The sequence below is a fragment of the Lathamus discolor genome, chromosome 3 (assembly GCF_037157495.1).
Source record: "Lathamus discolor isolate bLatDis1 chromosome 3, bLatDis1.hap1, whole genome shotgun sequence".
Lineage (NCBI taxonomy): Eukaryota > Metazoa > Chordata > Aves > Psittaciformes > Psittacidae > Lathamus > Lathamus discolor.
In genome coordinates, this window is record NC_088886.1 from 8779989 (window position 1) to 8800770 (window position 20782).

At 38.7% G+C, this 20782-nt stretch overlaps 1 protein-coding gene across 5 annotated transcripts in view; it reads left to right on the forward strand.

Annotated features, from left to right (window-relative positions):
• BEND5 (BEN domain containing 5) overlaps window positions 1–20782 on the forward strand; it is a 977708-nt gene that overhangs the window by 229983 nt on the left and 726943 nt on the right. For all 5 annotated transcript variants that reach the window (XM_065673381.1, XM_065673382.1, XM_065673378.1 and 2 more), the window contains exon 4: window positions 16742–16836. In XM_065673381.1, coding sequence (XP_065529453.1) covers window positions 16742–16836 — 95 coding nt within the window. The remainder of the gene's footprint in view (window positions 1–16741; window positions 16837–20782) is intronic.

Genomic DNA, 20782 nt, shown 5'->3' on the forward strand with positions numbered 1-20782 from the left:
AAATCTAGGACAATTGTATTCTGCATCTGTCTAGAGGTCTTGCCTAATCAATGTAGTCTATCCAAGAAGAGGTTTCTAGGGATAAAATAACTGTCATTGTCACATACTCATCAAAAGTTACTTCTTCAAATGATAACAGTCTCTCATTTATTCTGTTCTCTTTCAATAAATCACATCTGAGACCTTCATTGAAGACAGTTTTCAATGAAGCTCTTGTATGCTCTTTACTGACAGTTGTGTTGTAGCTAAGAAGTTATACGTATTTCTGTGATGTAGAAACATGCAGGAGTCTTTTTTTATAGGGGCAAAATGTTTAAAAGAATGGATCTATCTGAATTTTTGCATGGATGTTGAAAAAGAATATTTGACATTTTAATAATTCATTATTTTCATGTACTTTTTTAGTTTTAGGTTGTAAAACAGAAGTTTGTTTGTAGACTGCAGAGTTTCTACAAATGCTTTTCAAGTGATCTGAAGTTGTCATCTGTCTGACAAAGATATTTCATTTGAGATATTCATCATTTTGTGATGTTTGTGTTTTGTTTACACTGCTTCAGTAATTCACTTCTGGGATTAAAACTTGCTTTTGAGGTTTAGGCACACTGCAGGATGCCAAAAAAGCATCAGATTCTTCTATATTTGAAAGCTGTTGGGCCATCAAGAGATCAAAAGCTGCCAGAGTCAAACCTGAGATCTGCCATTATAAATAAGGCACTGACAATTCTTCTTGTGAGAGGTTGTCCCAGGGGTGAAAGAAAAAAAGAGAACTGAATTGCCCTGTTTTTTTTTCATATGAAAAATCTGTATATGTAATGGCATATTTCTTTGGGAAAATTAGGTGTATATATAATACAATGAAGCACACTTGCAAGCCCTCATCCTCATGGGGGTCCTCAACCACCCCAGCATCTGTTGCAGGGATGGTACAGCCTGGCACAAGCAATCCAGGAGGTTCCTCAGTTGTGTGGAAGACAACTTACTCTTGCAAGTGATAGAGGAACCAACAAGGAGAGGTGCCATGCTTGACCTTGTGCTCACCAACAGGGAGGGGCTGGTTGGGAATGTGACACTCTAGGGAAGCCTTGGCTACAGCAGTCATGAGATGGTTGAGTTTTTGATTCTCAGGGCAGTGAGAGGGGCATACAAGCTCACGGCCCTCGACTTCAAGAGGAGCAGACTTTGGTCTCTTCAGGAGCCTGCTTAGTAAGGTTCCATAGATAAAGCCCTATAGGCCAGTGGGGTTGCTGGTTGCTATTCAAGAGTCACTTGCTCCAAGCTCAGCAGCATTGCGTCCCAATAAGAAGGAAATGGGGCAAAAAGGCCAGGAGGCCTCCAAGATGAATAAGAAGATGCTGAGAAAACTCAGAAGGGAAAAAGTTATAGAAGGTGGAAGCGAGGACAGGTGACTTGGGAGTAATAGAGCCATTGTCCTGGAAGGTAGTGATCAGGTCAGGAAAGCTAAGGCCCACTTAGAAGTAAGTCTGACCAGAGACACCAAAGATGACAGGGATAAGAGCTGCCCTGGTTTTGAACTATAATTTACTCTGCTAATCCTGCATTTACATGTAGAAAAGAAAATAGTTTAGGGAACACTGAAACATCTTTTTAAATTTTACAGTTTCTCAGGTTTACATTTCATGCAGATATAAAGGATCATAATTTTTTATCAATTCTAGTAAGTAACACAGGTCTTCTCAGCAAATGTAAGTAACTACAGTCATTCAACATAGTTACCAGTGGTTATGTTTATAATAAGACAGTCTTCCTTTTCCCAGCTGCATTTTAGCAGGGTTTTTTAAATAATAAACATGCTGCTAACATGATTAAAGCCCTGCAGCTATTCACAGAAGACTTCATATATGTTTATATCTGAATGTCTTTCAATTTTTCTGCTTGTTTGCTGTTGGTAAGGACATAATGCAAAACTACTATAGTTATCACTTTAAAACTGAGCAATAAGCTCATCCAAGCAAATGTCTAGAACAACGCTATTTCAAACCGATCTATAAGAAAAGTTCAATAAAGAAAATGTTCCTTATATGTATAATTCAGCTTTATCTTTATTGATTTGTTCATATTTTTAATAGGTTTTAGAATTGTCAGTGTTCTAGTAAAATATCGTGTAATCTGGTTTATGGTTAGGGTAATAGAGTTACAAACTTGGACAAAATTTTAATCTATCCTGCCAGGTTGTTATTGCTTTTCTTTTTTTCCTATAGACATGCTTTTTTCAGTCAATTGTTTGAGAAAGAAAAGTCTTAAAGCATGAACTGTTAGGAGCAATGCGACAAAAATGATCTTTAAGGTCCTTTTCAACCCAAATCATTCTATGATTCTGTAAAACGAGGGTACCTGACTGCCATACAGTTTTGGAAAGATGGGCATTATTTAACAGGGAAAATTCTTCCTGGTCACATTTTTATGCGGCCACAGTATAGACAAATAAACTGACAATACTATTAAACTGTCTTTATACCCTTTAAATATAAAGAAAGCATAAGTGCTACTTGATGTGAATGGATTATTTATCTGCAGATGTTGATCTGAATGTTTCATGTGGACAAGTTCTGCCTGTTGTGCTGTAATTGCCACCTGAAGAAAAAAGGTCCCTGTTTTGAGGAGTCTTTGGTGGCATAGTTTGCACTTGGTGCTATCTCAGAGAACAAATGACTCAGCTTTCCCACTCTGGTATCTTAGCAGCTGGGGTGAGAGCATATGATTTAGGTTGCTTTGATTTATGCCAAGGAAATCCCTAATGATCCAGAACTAGGGCAGCGCTAAGCCGTGTATTTTACCCGCTTGGGACACACTGTGTGCTCCCCTTGCAGCTGACACCCAAAATCTGAACCACCATTGTATTTCTCACAGTCACGTTCACAGCCTAAGTCTTCACTACTGGCATACCAAAAATTCCTGTTGAATTCAGTGTCAAGTGTGTAAGGAGGAGGACATGTAATGGGTATTCTCCCATGTAATACGTACCTGTGTTTTGTTGACAACACTGACCCAATATTGTGGGAATCTCCTCGTTATTTTTGAATTATTTTTATTTTTATTTATTTATTAGTATTTATTTATTTACATTTTATTTATTTATTCCACTCCTCCCACTGCATACACTTCTATTGGTTCATACTTTCCTGCCTCCATTGTGGTAAGTGGGTTCCTCTCCCTCCCTGTACTTGCTAACCAAAGACTTTTGACTTTGTGGTACACGGTTATAGGCTGGCTGTCAGAGCAGTGTTCATGATGTGAACTATAGGCTTAAGTAAAACCAAAGGAAAACTTGTCATATGCTTTGCAGTAAAAAAACCCAAAATGTCCAAACTGCATTAGTGTTTTGGGAAGCTGTGCTTAGAGTTTAAACGATACTCTGGAAAACCAGCTGATTACTCACCAGGGAACTGAAAAATGCCTGGTATCTTTGGTGGCAAATTTCTTTGCAAATAGTTTGTGTATTCTGCTGTTAAGATTTCAGAATTCTAGGAAATCTGAAAGGAATTATATTTATATGTTGTTTCCAAAAAATCTCCTGAGTCATTTCCAATAGGAAAAAATTGAACAACACAAAGTGTAAAAGATCTTTTTCAGCGTTATGGTTAATATTGAGATGTTGTATTAAAGTACTGTGTTATGAAGCAGTGTTATCAATTTTCACATTTCCCCAGAAGGGTTTTCAGCAACTTGAGTATTCCATCAAACCAGCATATTAAAGAGTGCAGAATTTACCTGTTAAAATGCACAGAGAATTCATAGTAGCCTCATAGCTGCAGTCTGCTGTTACTGTTGCTTTGTAGAAGAATAAGCAACCATTTAGAGATGATGTTTTCTCTACCAAGAGGGTAGTTTGAAGCAGATTTCTGCACTTCCTTTTGGAAGTGAGCTGAAGTAAAATCAAATCTGTAAGATATTGAAAGGGGCTTTGGTCATATACGATATGATTTCTTTAGAGAAGATGTTCAGCACTGTACTGTATTTATCTCTTTTTGGAGACTCATTTTTGGTGGAAAATTACCAGAATTGCTCAGAGTCTAGGCAATGTTTCTTATAACTTAATATAATGTAGTAGTTTCAGCAAAGTCCCATATACTCCCTAGTTCAAAGCCAATAAAGATGAGCAATCCATTTTCAAATTCCTTTTATTCATTCAGCATTTCAGATTGATTTACATAAACTAACAAAACAATATTGCACTTAAAGTTGATCTGTAACAGTAATAAAAGTGTTCCTGCATCCCAAAGCTGCAGAAACGTCACTTCCAATATACACTGATCAGTTGCCAAGGATAAATTGTGCCTATGGGATTTCGGCAAATTCAGCTTCTTTTACCTATATTGCTAGACTGTCTTAAATCCTGAATCAGAAATCCACCCTTATTCAGGAAGGAAGTGTGAACGTTTGCTTAACTTTCAGTCTCTGGGAACACTTCAAAGTGAGACTAAATATTTATGTGTTTGAGAGCATTTCTGAATACGAATGTTCTTTTATCCGCGTTTAAAGCTCAGTCAGGATGAGACATAAGTTTTACCAATGGCATTTGAAAATAGGAGGACCTGACTGGCTGCAGTTATACTGCATTCCCCAGTAATGATGCATTATCATTGTTGACTATTTATTTTTTTCCCCTCACTTTGGGGTTAGTGACAGGGAGGAATGACACCTGCATTGTTCAAATGCAGCACAAGGCGCATTGCTTTGAGACACTTAACTTTCTTATTGAAATCCCCCCAGTTCTTTTGTTTAGCTGTTCTGTTCATCACACTGCCAAAACATGTTTATTCACACACTGTGAATCGCCTTTGCAAACAGGCAGAGATCATCATTTGAATCTATCATTCAGCATTTCAGCTTTAGAATGGGATTTTCAAAGCTGGGAGGACAATTCATATGTCCCCTTGCTATTATGGTTGGTTAAGGCAGTTCTGAGATCTTATTCAAAACGTCAAATAGACAGGTACAAAAATAGTAGGAACTAGATCAGATTTCCTTCTACTTACCCTTGGGTTTTCTTTTGAAGCACAACTTCGAATAGTCTCTTAGTACATCAGTTGGACACTTGTAGTAGAATTCAAGGGAGTGAAAATTGAAAATACAAGAAATAGTGCTGAAGTACTGTAGAAATCACGATCAGTTTTTTTCCAAATCAATACCACAAGCTACTGGTTGTCAGTGTTAAGATTCCAATGTACACTAACATATCGATTACATTTTCTTATAGAAATCAGTGAACTGTGGGAATATCGCGGTATTGCAAAAGGATATAGCTAAGAGGAGTATGTAAAAAAAAAAGTATTTTAACTCTACAAAAATAGAAGGGATTAGTAATTTTGCAGAAGAAAACAAGAGCGTACATGCTGCAACAATATCTTTTAGTTCATGAAATTGATAACATAGAGTTTATATTTTAACACAAAACAAATTTAGGGTGTGTTCTCCATCAGCACTGCAGCTACTCCAGAAAGGATCCAATTCCAAATCTGTCTAAATATAAGGGAACAATATGGAAAACCCTTTTTCTATTACTATTCAGACCCATGCTTGGAAGAACAGAGAAGGTTCAAAGGTTTCATTGTAATAGCAACCAAAATGCTTGAATTAAAAACAAGAGAAAACCAAGGACCTCCGTGAATAACCTGGACACAAAGCCCATCTGTGCTTAGTTACTGGAGAAGTAAATAAAGAGGTTTTGTACTTTGCAAAGCTATGATCCCAGTAACGTGACTAGGACTGCTGGCAGTAATAACTAGTGATTGTGCACATCAAAATGTCTTTGTTTTTGTAACCCATCAGAGAGCACTGAGGCAAATACATTGGTGCTAGGTTTGAGCTCTCCCATATATTCTGTCTTTCTTTCTACGTGTTATCATCCTCCTTTTCCCCCACAGGTTTTTCCCACAAGCTCCAGACAAACAATAGCTTTTAACTGTGAAAAATGGCAGCTGCAGAAATCCAAAGTAAACAATTGCTGGAAAAGCTTTATCCGAATCTCTCCCTTAGCAGGGCTTTCTTTATCTTCCTTTTGCTTCTCACAAGGACCTACACTTGAAAAGGTTTTTTTTTCCATTCTCATCTTCCAGCCTGGGTATCAGATGGATTGCTGCCTTTGTGTTTGCATGCTATTTAAATTGTGATTATTACCTTCTGTGTTTTCAAGGGTTGAGCAGAATCATGATACATACAAATATCGCTGCCACTCTCTCATTGTTTGAACCACTCTCACCTACTCTCTCACAGTATTTTTGTGAGAGTGTCAGTTTTCAGCACTCCACCTGCATGCTTTAAGCTTGAGTAATTATAGCTGTACATCACTTTGGTATCTGTCATAAATGTCTAATTCGTTGGTAAGTATATCTCTTGCTGGTAAGAGAGGCTTTAATTCTGGGTCATAGGCTGTGCATTATGAAGGACCCAGAAAAGCAGACTTTATAGGGAAAAAAAAAACAGGTGACCAGGGTGCTCTTATATGAACTTAATGCTTCATTCTCTGGTCTTCAGTGGCACACCTTATGCCAATGCTCATAAACAGGGATTTTTTCTGAACAGTGATTCCCTATAACAATGTTGTGGAGATATTTCCTGGCCCTTTTCTCTTTTCCCAGATTGATCTCATTATTTACAGGCCTCCTATGGGCCCTGCACCATGAACAGGATTTGGTCCAGAAAACATATCCTTGATAGCATTGTCTTTTTGAACCATTAAGAACAGGTAATTATTCTAACTGTTTGAAAGCCTACTAAACTTTGTAGCATTTCTTCTCACTGGCTAAATAATTTCTATTAGGGAAAGGAAAACATCTTTTCAGCTGCTTCCTCTTGAGGGATGTAAGATATCCGCAAATTTTGCTCACACGTTCCAGAACAGCCAGCTGTTACTATCCACCTGCAGCCATAATACTGATTGAAAAGAACATAGAACCTAAACATGGATAGCTTCTGTAATTATGTAGAAAGAGTTTAATACATGACACTACTTCAAATGTCATCTGGCAATGGCTGTAACAGGCATGGGATATATTAGGAAATAATTTAGCTAGTTAAGAAAGTCTCAGTGAAGGACCATGCACTGTTTTCTTATTTTATATTTCAACTGATTCCTGAAAATATTACCCATGTATATGGAGAAAGTCAATGGCAAGACCAACAGGCAAGACACTTATCAAACGTCAAATAAAAAGTGGCTCACATATTCCTGTGGCTCTGCAATTTCATAGCAATATAACTAGAAGTGGCTCTTTTGCCAAAGACCATATATATGAAAATATAGGTAACAGAAAATGAAAGTGCCCTCTTTTCTGAGCTGTTTAAATAAAGATGCCTTTTCTTTTCCATTTTTTTTTCCCCAAATATTTTGACCTTTTGCTACAAAGAATAGAAAAAGTTTGGCAAGAAGATTTCAGTTTCAAACCTATTTTAAATACCTCTGTAGCCTGGTTATGTGCCCAGTTTCCTGGTTTCAGCTGGGATAGAGTAAATTTTCTTCCTAGTAGCTGCTGCAGTGCTGAGTTTTGGTTTTACTCTGAGAACAATGCTGATAACACACCGATGTTTTAGTTGTTGCTAAGTAGCCCTTACTCTAGTCAAGGGCTTTTCAGTCTTTCATGCTCTGCCAGTGAGGAGGGGCACAAGAAGCCAGGAGAAAGCAGAGACAAGATATGTGACCCAAACTGTCCAAAGGGGTATTCCATACCATAGAGCATCGTGAAAAGTATATAAACAGGGGGGAGTTAGCTGGGAAGGGGGATGATTGCTGCTTGGGAATGGGCCAGGTATTGGTCAGTGTGTGGTGAGCAGTTGTGCTGTGCATCACTTGTGTTTATTGTTGTTTTTTTTCCTTTCACCTTTTAGTTTTATATCTCCCCTAGTTATTTCCATCATTATTCTTGTTATCATTATAATTATCATCATCATTATTATATTGCAATTTATTTTATTTCTTAAACTGTCATTAGCCTGTGGGATTTACATTCTTTCAATTCTCCTCCCCATCCTGCTCAGCAGGGGAGTGAGTGGCTATGTGGTACTTAGTTGCTGGCTGGGTTTAAAAGACGACATCCTGTCAGGACCCTTTCTATTTTCTTTTTAATGAATCAACACAATACAATATATGCCTGTGACACACTTGAAGTTCTCTTTGAGATTTTGGCCCAAGAGAGATGTTCCATGCTCTCTTGGGAATAACTCATGGCACTGCTGGCTTTCTAAATGGACATTTTTGAGTTTTCAGTTGAAGGCTTCAGATTATTGATGTTCAGATGAAAAGTAAAATCTTTATCAGAAAGTGGACTTCAATGACATGGGAGGGTGTTCCACAACAGATTTTGTACTTTTACAAGAAAGGTGGAGTGACTCTTGCCCTCACACTGTTTAAGTCCAACAGGTCATGCACAGAAGTCAGCTGCCGATCAATCCACAGCAATGACATTGAAGAAGGCATAGAAATTCTTCTGTAAATCCTCTTGAAAGCTTTCTGCTAGAAAGAGGACTTCCCCAGATCTAAGTGAGGTAACACTGATTTTGCTGGTGAAATACCAAATGGGAAACACTCCCTTACATAGGTGTTAGATCTACTGTGGGACTGTGCTTAAGTGTGTTGGTTTGGAGGCAGAGAAAGAACTGCCAGAAAGGACAGATAAGCAGGGCAAATGGCTAAACTGGTTATTATTTAAGAAGAATTTTTGTCATTAAGATATACTTATGCCCCATTAACTGAAAAACACTAATACATCTTACGGGTGCGGGGCTAGCGTGACTATCTCAAATACACAGATAAATACCATGATAAATGCTAAGCTCATTTTATAGTTGGCATAGCAATGTACTGGAGGTCTTTCTGTACTGAAATCCTTCGAGTCTTATTTTAACGTTGCTCTTTGTAACAGCCCAGCTTTTTGCATTTCTCTCTTTTAAGTAACTAAATGAAGAGCTCTACCAAGGGAAAACTGATCCTATAATACACAACCTGCAGCCCATTTTCTGCATCACTTTCCTAAGACTTTGTTACCTTGGAAGACTTGACAATTTCCAATTAACAAGATGCAGGTGCAGCTGATTAGTGAGCCTGGTGAAGCTCTGTATGGTCCTTCACATCCTCCCTCAGTAGGTGAGGGTTTATTTTGCCCTCCTGGGCATCACCAGGGTTTGAAATCTCCTTAGCAGAAGGGAAGGTGAAATGCTATCAATATTAAAAACTTCTCCATTTGAAAGGACATGTGTTCCTACAAAGGGAAATAGAAAGTGTGGGTTATATTTTAAAATGTTAGCAGTAATGAATGATTTAAATTTTCAAAGGTCAGAAAAATGTGCTTTGTAAGTTTTCGTTGGGGATTTTGCACAGTCCTGACTTATATAACTTGTTTTCTTCAGCATTGTTAACAGTTGCAGGTGACACTTTTTTCCTCTCCAGTTTGAAGTCCCTCCAGTATAATTTATTTTTGTATAGCTTTGTATAAGGTGCTTTGTCAGGAAAGATCCCAAAGACCTTCTGACACAAACATCAAAATGCAGCGCTTCTTCATGAGAAGGCAGCAATCCCATGTTGCCAGTTTCTGACATTCAGAAATGGTGACTAAAAATCTCACAAGTTGTGGGGTGGGCTTGAGAAGTTCTTTCTTTGTGTTGCCTGTTGTTTGTTTGGGTTGGGGTTTTTTTCCCCTTTCTATTTTCTCTAATGGAATGCTATTCTGAAGTAGATCTGCCCTTTAAAGGGATGAAAAGTTATGTTTATAAAAGATTTTAGAAGAAGGAAGTAAGGAAAGGCTAATATAACCAAGAGTTTCACTAGCGCACCAGCTCACAAAAAGGTGCAGGTTTCAGGAATTCACAAAACACTGTAATACCTAAAGAATCAGCAGGAGATGAAACCAACACATCAAGCAGTGGATGCAAAGCAAAGCAAAGCACCATGGTATTCCAGACCTTTGGATCTCTAATGCTCAGAGCACAAAAGCTCAGACTTAATTTCAACCGCAAGGCCTCAACATTACTACTTAGTGACCAGTCCTCTTATTGTGGGTGGTTAAATGGTGAAATTGTCTCAGCCTGACTTCAAACAACTGGTCCTCAGGTACTTTGTCAGCTCATAGTGAAGTTTGTGTCATACTTGTAGCATGCAGCAGTGTCCACTGAATTTACAATATTATGCTATTACTTTAATATATTATATACTTGTTAATATTTAATATGTGTACGTTGCATCAATATTAAGGATGCTGACACTTCCTACTGCAAACCCTATTTTCAGTTAGTTATAACTTCTCATACTTAGTGATTTGACACAAAATTTTCTGTGCCAGGTGTCTGCCTCAGGCAGAATTGTGTGGTGTTCTTCGGTTTGTTTGTTGAGTTTTTTTGTGTCTTTTAATGTCAGTCAAGGCAGCTCAGCTATTCCTGAGAAGTCATCTAGGGAAAACCACGCAAAATAAATCTGGCAGTCTTTTTGAAGGGACCTGATATGTCCTTATGGTGGGGGAAGGCACTTAACCTTTGGCAAAGGTGTGGCTTTTTTTTTGCATTTATGTGCTTCAGTTGGTAGGTTCAGATGGAAAACTTCCCAGAATGTGGGTGAACAATGAATGTTTAAGGGATCAGAGTTCACCCTGTGCTCACACAGACCTGTTGGAATATGATGTGTAATATGAGTATCTGTGCTCAATGCCTTCAGCTCCATTGCAAAACCACCCTGATGTGTGCTTTCCCCCCCAAAACCTATCAGCTCCTTCTAGCCCCAGTCAGGCAACTGCAGACTTCTGGTAATAAGATGGATTGTGTGACACATTTAAGCCATTTTTATCCCTTATGTTCAAGGTTCATCTTTATCTTGCTCATGCTAAAACCACTGAGCATCCCTTAACATCTGTTTGTGTTTTTAATTCCAGAAGTAAGTTTGCAAAGGTCTATTGGGAAAAGCAGATTTAGTTAGTAAATTTTAAGTCTAAAGGCAGGACCAAGCCTTTCCTCACTTTTCTCTCTTAATGGTTTTAGCAGCAAGATACTTCCAAATGCATACTTACTGAACATTTGGAAAGAGAACATCTTCCATCTTCTCTCAGAAGGCAGAGCATCCCTGCCTTGTCTCATGTTCCCAACATCTGTCTCAGGTCTTGCAGTCTACACATGGAGTCTGAGTCTGCAGCAGTTGTCTTCCTGCATAAGATGAATCACAGAATCATGGAATGGTTAGAGTTGGAAGGGACCTTAAAGATCATCTAGTTCCAAGCCACAATACATCCTTGCGCACCCCCCAGATAGCATGGTTTTACTCGGTGGTGTACGAAGAGGCTGTTTTACACCATGCCTCTTTCACTGACCCAGAAGTTGCAGATCAGTTTGTCAGAATAATGCAGTAGATCAATAATGTACCATAACTGAAGTGAAATCACACAATTATCATTTCTGGTACAGCATCAGTTTGAGTATTGCTTCTTTTAGTGCTATTCATACCCTATAAAATCAATACAAGTATTCTTATTGGAAAGATTTCTGCCTTTTTTCTCTGGATTGATGCTCTGGAGACCAGAGCAATTTCTAGGGAATTTGTAAGTGCATTGAATCCAGTTTTATTTTCTTAACTTGGCACTTCTTTAAAAAAATAAATAAAAGTTGCTAAGTCTTTTTTCATTTTTGAATATCTGAATTATATTGCTTATAACATGCCACCCGTTGCACATCTCTAGAATTCATAAACCCATACACAATAGTGATAATTTTCTTACAGAAGCATGTTTTCATGTGCATAGTGTATATCTAGTTCTATTCCTTGTTACAGTGTATAACTGGTGTGTTAAAGAATGTCAGTAGAGACCAAAATTAGACCAAAACCGAGATTCGTTCAACAAAACCTTGATGCTGTATCACAACCTTTTTATTATAGCCTTCAGTTCAAAGATGTTTGCATACGTTATTGAGCAAGCTGCATATTTTCCTGGCTAAGGTGTGCATACTGTAGTCATTACATTTTTGCACACTCCACTGGCTGAGCTGCATGGACTGTTTTAACTATCACCAGGAATACTTGACTGAGTTCAGCTGCCTATTTGAGTGCTTCAGTTTGTGTACTTTATTACTTTAGTGGTGTATGTTGATAAAGTTCTCTTCTGTGCTGTTAAATTTTTGGTTCTGCCAATCTAGCTCTATTCCATGCTGGGAGAACTGCACGCATTGCTAACTGCTTGCTCCGTGCTGAACAGGAGTGGTAGAAATGTTATAATCTGCACTGTTTTGTTAAATGAGCTGCATATTTTTGTTTTTATATACATTGCTTACCCAGTTGTGTACATTTGCCCAACTCATTATACAAAATAAGCTTGATTGGAATAAGAACATTCTCTACCAGCTGTCTGCTCTGAGTCAGTATGTAACAAAATTAGCAACTTTCTCTTTCCAACAGTGACATGATTGCATCCAAAGTTTAAGGCAATTGGTTTGGAGATCTTGTTTGTTTCATTCACTCCATGCAAACATCAAGATTAACAAACCAATTTGTTGCAACTTAATTTGTTTTTGCAAATATGAAGAGTTAAGTAACAGAGGAGAAACTCAGCATTTTAATACAGGAAAATGTTTCCATGTAGAATGTGGAATAGAGAGACCTAAATATCATTATCTAACTTTGAGCCATACATTGTAAACATAAGAAGATGGAAAATATCTAGAGGCCTCCCAAGATGGATATTTCATCAGAGAAGCAGTATCCTAAATAATTAAAATTACAAATGCAACATTTTGTAAATGAAATGCATGGTTCCAGCAAGAGCTGCAAAAATAAGCTTAACTCATGACCATTAGAAATCTCAAAATGCTGCAATAGAGTAAATTAATGAAAACTCATGTATAGGGATATGTAGTTTGCTCATTAACTTTGGTACAGAATTGAGTTAACATCATTACGGAAGTGTTTTTCTAACTGGCTAGTTTTTGAGTCCGTTTCAGTAAAACCTACAGCTTATTCTTAGAGTCTGTTTTGGCTAATTTGCAGAGTTTGCACACAGAGCAGCTTGTGCTTCCGTTTACAAACTCTTCAGCACTACCTCACCTCAGAAAAACTAGTTTTTCTTGAGTACAGAGATACTTAATCAGGTAGGTGGTTTACCTGGATTCCTATCTGCCCCACATAGGAGTGTAAATGTGCATGGCTCCTGTTGTAAGTGTCCCACTGCTGATTGCTATCACTTTAGTGTTCTAAATCACTCTTCCCTGAGCAGACTGCCTGGAAGGTCCAGATTTGTTTTTGCAAAATTTTACATATGAAAGCTTAATTGATCTGACTCGTTTAGTCAGAATTGTCTGGTTTCAAACAGCTGCTATTTAATTCTCAGACTTCTCAGGAACCATTATTCAAGAGTGTAAACAATGCAATAGTTTGTTCTAAAAACAAATGTGTGACTACTTAGGGTATTCTTAGGCCACTATTTTTAGTGGTCTGTCTTCACTGATACCTCTGAAAAAGAAATTTGAAGAGACAGGTAAAAATGGAAGATATTACTATATCCTGTATATTATATAAAAATTAAGCTAGTCTTCACATTTTGGTTTGATGCATGCGCTAAAGTTCATTATAAAAAAAATAGGACAAAGCAGGTACACTGGATTTAAAGTCTGCAAAGTAAATGTACTATATGAGATGAGCTAAATCCAACCTAGACTTTCTTAAGAGAAGCAGAATAAGTAATTTTGCATAAAATGACTTAGAGCAGACAGATGGTGAGGAAGAAGGTTTTGTCTCTGTTTTCTCTTTTCTTCACTCAGCATGAATTTACTTTCAGTACCAGTCCGTTACTAACAAAGATCTAGATTTTGCTTTTCCTTTGAACTGATAAATATCAGCTAGTTTTCCCAAAGCTATTAGTGTAAACTGAGAGCAGAATTTGACTCTTCTTCTTCTCTATCATATTCAAATGAATGATGGCTATGTGCAGTTTCTACTGTGTAGGTATCCTGTAGAGATTTGCAGAGTAAAATTCTTCCTTTTGCAGAGGGAAGTGAAGAAAAATATTCCTTTCTTTGGGGAAAGAAAATGAGAAAACTTTACTTTTTCCTGCTGCTATGCAGGTTGAGGGATCAAGTGCACACTCCGTAAATTTGCAGATGACACCAAGTTGCTGATACTGTTGCTCTGCTGGAGGGAAGGAAAACTTTACAGAGGGATGTTATGCCAGGTTTGGTTCAGATTGGATATTGGGAAAAAATTCTTCACCAACAGGGTTGTCAGGTATTGGAACAGGCTGCCCAGGGAAGTGGTTGCATCACCATCCCTGGAGGTCTTTAAAAGATGTGTAAATGTGGTGCTTGGGGACAACCTTTAGTGGTGGACTTGACAGTGCTGGGGTAATGGTTGAACTTGATGATCTTAAAGTTATTTTCCAACCTAAATGATTCTATGATTCTGTTATATGATTCTATGAAGCAGCTGAAAGGTTTTCATGAGGTCTGCTACTCTGTCTATCCCAGCTTTCCATCACAGAATCACAGAATCCCAAGGGTTGGAAGGGACCTAAAAAGATCATCTAGTCCAACCCCCCTGCAAGAGCAGGGTAACCTACAGTACATCACACAGGAACTTGTCCAGGCGGGCCTTGAATATCTCCAGTGTAGGAGACTCCACAACCCCCCTGGGCAACCTGTTCCAGTGCTCTGTCACTCTTACAGTAAAGAAGTTCTTCCTGATGTTAACGTGGAACTTCCTATGTTCCAGTTTACACCCATTGCCCCTTGTCCTATCACTGGATATCACTGAAAAAAGCCTAGCTCCATCATCCTGACACCTACCCTTCACATATTTGTAAACATTGATGAGGTCACCCCTCAGTCTCCTCTTTTGCAAGCTAAAGAGACCCAGCTCCCTCAGCCTCTCCTCATAAGGGAGATGTTCCACTCCCTTAATCATCTTTGTGGCTCTGCGCTGGACTCCTTCAAGCAATTCCCTGTCCTTCTTGAACAGAGGGGCCCAGAACTGGACGCAATATTCCAGATGCGGCCTCACCAAGGCTGAGTAGAGGGGGAGGAGAACCTCTCTTGACCTACTAACCACTCCCTTTCTAATGCACCCTAAGATGCCATTTGCCTTCTTGGCCACAAGAGCACATTGCTGGCTCATGGTCATCCTCCTATCCACCAGGACCCCCAGGTCCCTTTCCCGTTCACTACTTTCCAGCAGGTCAACCCCCAACCTGTACTGGTACATGGGGTTGTTCTTCCCCAGATGCAAGACTCTACACTTGCCCTTGTTAAATTTCATCAAGTTTCTCCCCGCCCAACTCTCCAGCCTGTCCAGGTCTCGCTGAATGGCAGCACAGTCCTCTGGTGTGTCAGCCACTCCTCCCAGTTTTGTGTCATCAGCAAACTTGCTGATGGTGCACTCAGTTCCCTCATCCAGGTCATTGATGAAAATATTAAACAGCACCGGTCCCAGCACCGACCCCTGGGGAACTCCACTAGTCACAGACCTCCAGCTAGATTCTGCGCCATTGACCACAACTCTGCCTTCTTCCTTTCAACCAGTTCTCGATCCACCTCACTACTTGATCGTCAAGCCCACACTTCTTTAGCTTATCTATGAGGATGCTGTGGGAGACAGTATCAAATGCCTTACTGAAATCAAGAAAAACTACATCTACCGCTCTACCATCATCCCTCCACCTAGTCACTTCCTCATAGAAGGCTATAAGGTTGGTCATACATGACTTCCCCCTCATAAAACCATGTTGGCTGTTCTTAATGACCCCCTCATCCTTGATATGCCTAGTGATGGAGTCAAGAATAAGTTGTTCCATCACCTTTCCAGGGATGGAGGTAAGGCTGACCGGTCTATAATTACCCGGGTCCTCCTTCTTGCCCTTCTTATAGATTGGTGTGACCTTTGCCATCCGCCAATCCTCAGGCACCTCGCCCGTTTCCCACGACTTACCAAAGATGATGGAAAGTGGCCTAGCAATGACCTCCGCCAGCTCCCTCAGCACCCGTGGGTGCATTCCATCCGGACCCATCGATTTACAGATGTCCAGTTTGCATAGCTGATCCCTAACCCAATCCTCATCTACCAAAGCAAACTCCTCCTTTGTCCTGACTCCTTCTGGGGCTATAGAAATCCGGGGCCCTCGGCGAGAGTCTGCAGGAGTAAAGACAGAGGCAAAGAAGGCATTCAGCACCTCTGCCTTCTTTATATCCTCTGTCTCCAGGGTACCCACTTCGTTCAGCAGTGGGCCTATATTGCCTCTTGTTTTAGTTTTATTTGCTATGTATTTGAAGAAGCCCTTTCTATTGTCTTTAACCTGACTAGCAAGATTGAGTTCCAAGGAGGCCTTAGCTGTCCTAATTGCCTCCCTACATCCTCTAACAACTGTCCTATATTCCTCCCAAGCGGCCAGCCCCTCCTTCCATAATCCATAGATTCTCCTTTTCCACTTGAGTTTGCCCAGCAGCTCCTTGTTTAACCAAACCTTCTGTTTTAGATCTGAGTAACCTATTTTATTGTGTGGCTTAGAATACTTACTGGAAAACCATCATACTAAATTCAAAACGTACATTCCATTCGCTGCAGTGTAAAACGATATGGACTGTTAAAATACCGGGAACAGATAGGATACCCATTATCTGAGATCTGTGGAAAGTAACACTAATTCATAAGATACATAAGTATTCCATATATTTTCTGTGTTATTTTTATGCAGCTGGTATATACAGTCTCATATAAACTCTTTCATAATTTATAACTGATCTCTCCCTCTTTTTTTTTTTTTTTATCCAGAGAGTAATTTTCAATGTTGTCAACTTCAGTAAAACAAAAAGCCTCTATAGAGATGGGATGGCTCCAATGGTGAAATCCACAAGCAGACCAAAATGGTAAGTTATCCTTTCAAAAACTTAGTGAAATAAAAGTGTTTTTACTGGCAGTTTCTTGTAGTGAAAACTTTGTGGCTTAGGTGCAGGCTTTGGTAACAGTAGGAGAGAACTTCTATGCAAAAGAGCAGTGTTGTGAAGGCAGGTTCTCTTTGGAGCAGATGAACAGCATGAACTCTGGCGACCCATTCCAGTCTTGCTGTGACGGTGTGTTGTAGTACCTTGGTTCAAATAGCATGATTGAAGCAATGTCTATTCAAGCAAACTTAAAAGTCAGGGCTCAGGGCAAGTTATTTTTCAGTGACATCCTCACCATGCAACTGTTAGTACAGTTCCTGGCCCAGTTTTGGCCTGTCTTAGCTAGCAGTCCTCCAAACAAAGCCTGTAAGCAATATGGGAGATGGACTGGGCCTGGACTGGCTCTGAAAAGCTGTTTGGATTTGTTCTCCCTGTTTTGGATGATGTTAGTTTAGTGGAAGAATGTGGGCTCTGCCTTCTGAGTTGAGCTTGTGAAGAAGCACTCTGCTGGCTGCTTTATCCAAGGAAGAAGGTCGAACAATCTGGTCATAAGCTACGCAATATATACAACTCAGAAAGTCATGCATATACGAAACACATGAATACCCATATAGATGGTACATTTTCTCAAAGCAAATGTAATGAAACATCCACTGTGAATAATAATATGTAAATCTAAGGTGTCCTAATGCATGCAAGACTCCCAAGAATTATGTGATTTACCTTTAGCTAGGAGCCTTGTTTGAATATGGATAGTGAGGTTAGGCTGTAAGTGTACAGTAATGTATTCTTGTAAGCCTTTACACCTGCTCCTTTTTATTGGTTAATTAGTAATGCATTTGATGAAGCTGCACATTATCTGAACATCATAAATATATCTTTCTTAAAAACTTCTACTGTCACAAAACTTTAACCCATAAGATGTTAACTTATGGTGGATCATGGTTACTGTATGGCTTCCTCTGCGTATGACAACAGAATGGCTGTTTCTTTATCTAGATGGTAAGGTCTTATGGACAGAAGAGCTGTCTGAGAGTACAGTTAGTGGATGGAGTCAATTCCAGCTCAATAGAAGCATGTAATAACATTGAAAATTAATTAAAAAAATCCATTGTGTTTAGTGGTTTTTGTAGCAAAAGTCGTGTTAATTGTGTTTACTATTTAACTTCAGAAAAATCTTTTGGGGCTTTTCAGGGCCACATTCATCAAGCATACTTTAATAATCTTTCAAAACCTTTTCCTTCTCTCACTGGGGTCTGGTATTTGCAGCTAAGTATATTGTGTGTAAGTTTATCTATAAATCAGATATTGCTTTCATACAAATTTTATGCCTTACTTTGGTTTCAAATTAAAGTGTAAATCTTACAAAACAATGCAAAATAGGCTTTTCTAGAACATATAGCCTCCTTCACTATTTTTAAAACAGATTTCTCTTCCATTTCCCCGGAGATCTATTTATTTTTGTGTTTTATATTTTTAGGGGATGTATTTTGCTCCATGAAAGTGAGGAATGAATAACATTGCCTGGAGCGAGGCACAGTGTAGGCAGCAGGTGCTGAGCAGCTTCCTTGTACAGGGCTACTACCATACTTTAATACTGTTTCAGAAATTCTAGCTGTAATGTTTTTCTTTAAAAAGATCATTTTAAGCTATTTTTATTCTTTTTTTTCTAATAGTGTGTGTATGAAAACATCTTGCTGTACTTTGAAGGTTCTCATTAATTCATACCCCTATCAGGGACCTTAGTGATATTGGGGTCTACTCAGTATAATCTTATGTCTTGATGTTAATAGGAGTTATCCATGCATTTTCCAGGTGGGAAAACACATACATTGTTTTTGGGTATATGCTTTCTATTAGAGCTGTCTTCCCTTTGGATTGTGCCTTTTACAGTTACCTCTGTATCTGTTTCCATGGCATTCTACTGAAACCTGTAAACAAATTTTTCTCTTTCTCTGTTTGCTGAAATAGTATTTACTAGTACTTGCAGTTGCTAATATAGCATACAGGTAACTGTGGTCCTTGAACATGAACAGGGCAATATCTAGCTGCATCAATTTGATCCCATTTGATGATTTGTGTATATTAGTCTTGTAAGCAATACTGAATCATTCTATGCCGTGAAAGTGCTGAGGTTTACATGAGAGTACTCAGGATTCAGAATTGTGGAAGGAAGCCACTGGAACTCTCCACCTTATATTAAGACATAAGTCAGCATAGCAGGTGAGTGGATGTAATAGAATTAAATGAGAAAATGATGTGTTAATGACAAAAAAGATGAAGAAACACAAAAGATTTTAAAATCAAGTTAAAAGGAAGATTACCAGAAGCCATGGTCTCCAGATGTTCTGTTACAGTGCTCAGTCCTTCATCTCTGAATTATTTTGTACCAAATACTTGAGGAATTCATCATTATTGTGCCTGCCTGTGGTGGCATGTGATCCATACTGAAATTCTCCCAATTTCCTCTAGCCACGCTTATAGAAGCAATGCTATATCATACATAGCTATTCCACTCCCCTTTTTATATAACCAGGTTTGAGTCTAGGGTGATAAACTATTTTCCTTTTTGCATACAAGAGATGTAGGTACATTATTACTCTTAAGAATAGATACTCAAACCCAAGCTAGGCCTTTTAGATTTGAATGAGAAAGTTCCCTCTGTATCCAGGATAGAATTTGACCATATTTCTCACAAAATCCTGCGTATCAAAAGTAGATTGACCTCCAGAGACTGAATTTTAATGTTTGTTTTGAATGTGGTTATGCAAACATGGCTCCGAGCTTTGCAATGTTTTGTGAGTTTGATTCTTGACTCTGGAACAAATCACTGCCAAGTGCTCTTGAAGTAGAGAGTGTGTCAAACACAGATCAACGTTTTTGACCTGTATTCTCTTGGCCTGTGGGGTAAGATCTTTAAATGCAGTCAGCATCAAGGTTCAGCTCAGTGTTACTGATGTAAATGGAGTATATCACTGTCATCAAAGCACACTATGTGGACACAGATGTTCTGGTGTTGACATATTCTTCTTTTTGAAGTAAGGCCAAATATTTCCAGTAATGAGCTCTAAAAAAGAGGAAGCAGTATGCTGAAGAATGAGGAAAAAACAGGTTTCATTGTAAAGAAAATATAATGCTTTGAAAACAAAATCCCCAGAAAAATAAATTCTGATTTAAATTTTATCCTCTATTTTCCCTGTATATGGTCATGGATTTACTGAGTATTCGTTCCCAGAGGGATAGAGTCAGAAGAACTAAGTAGGTTAAGTTCCAAATCCCTCTCCCCATTTTCTGTGTTTTTTTTGTGGGCAAGCTATGTTGACACTAAATAGTGTGGGGTTGTGTCAGTTGCACCAGTCAAATTTCACTGCAATGAATCACAGCTCAGATGCAGAAATGCAGCATTGTGTCACACCATGTTACATCAGCTGCTTTTCATAGCGAAGGGGTCGAAATATATGGCACCCATATTTCGAAGTATGGGCTGCATTTTTGCTTAAAGTTAGCTGGTTTTTTAGAAGTATTATACCCAGATTTTAGAGAACTGGTGGGCTTTTCCCACAATAATTACTACAAGTATAAAAACCTAGTGAGTAGCATAGAGACCTGTTCTGTTTTGCCTGCATCTGTTTGCTTTGTTTTGTGGAGGTGAAGAATTGGAAGGGAGTTTGATTTGCGGAAATCCAACTTTTGCTGTGCTGATGCAGTTTCTACTGTAATCTTATTTTTCTTTGCTGCTTCATTTAAGCACAACCTAATTTTGTTGCAGTTTCTTAATCACGATTTCACACTAAAAGCTCTGTTTTTGAAAGGTGTTGGCAAAGCCTACCATGTGGGCATGGCAGTGGAAGACCATTTAAGCATATATACCATACTATTATATTGATTGCAGGAAGTTTTGCAAGTTTCTCAAAGTGAAATAGAAGAGTGA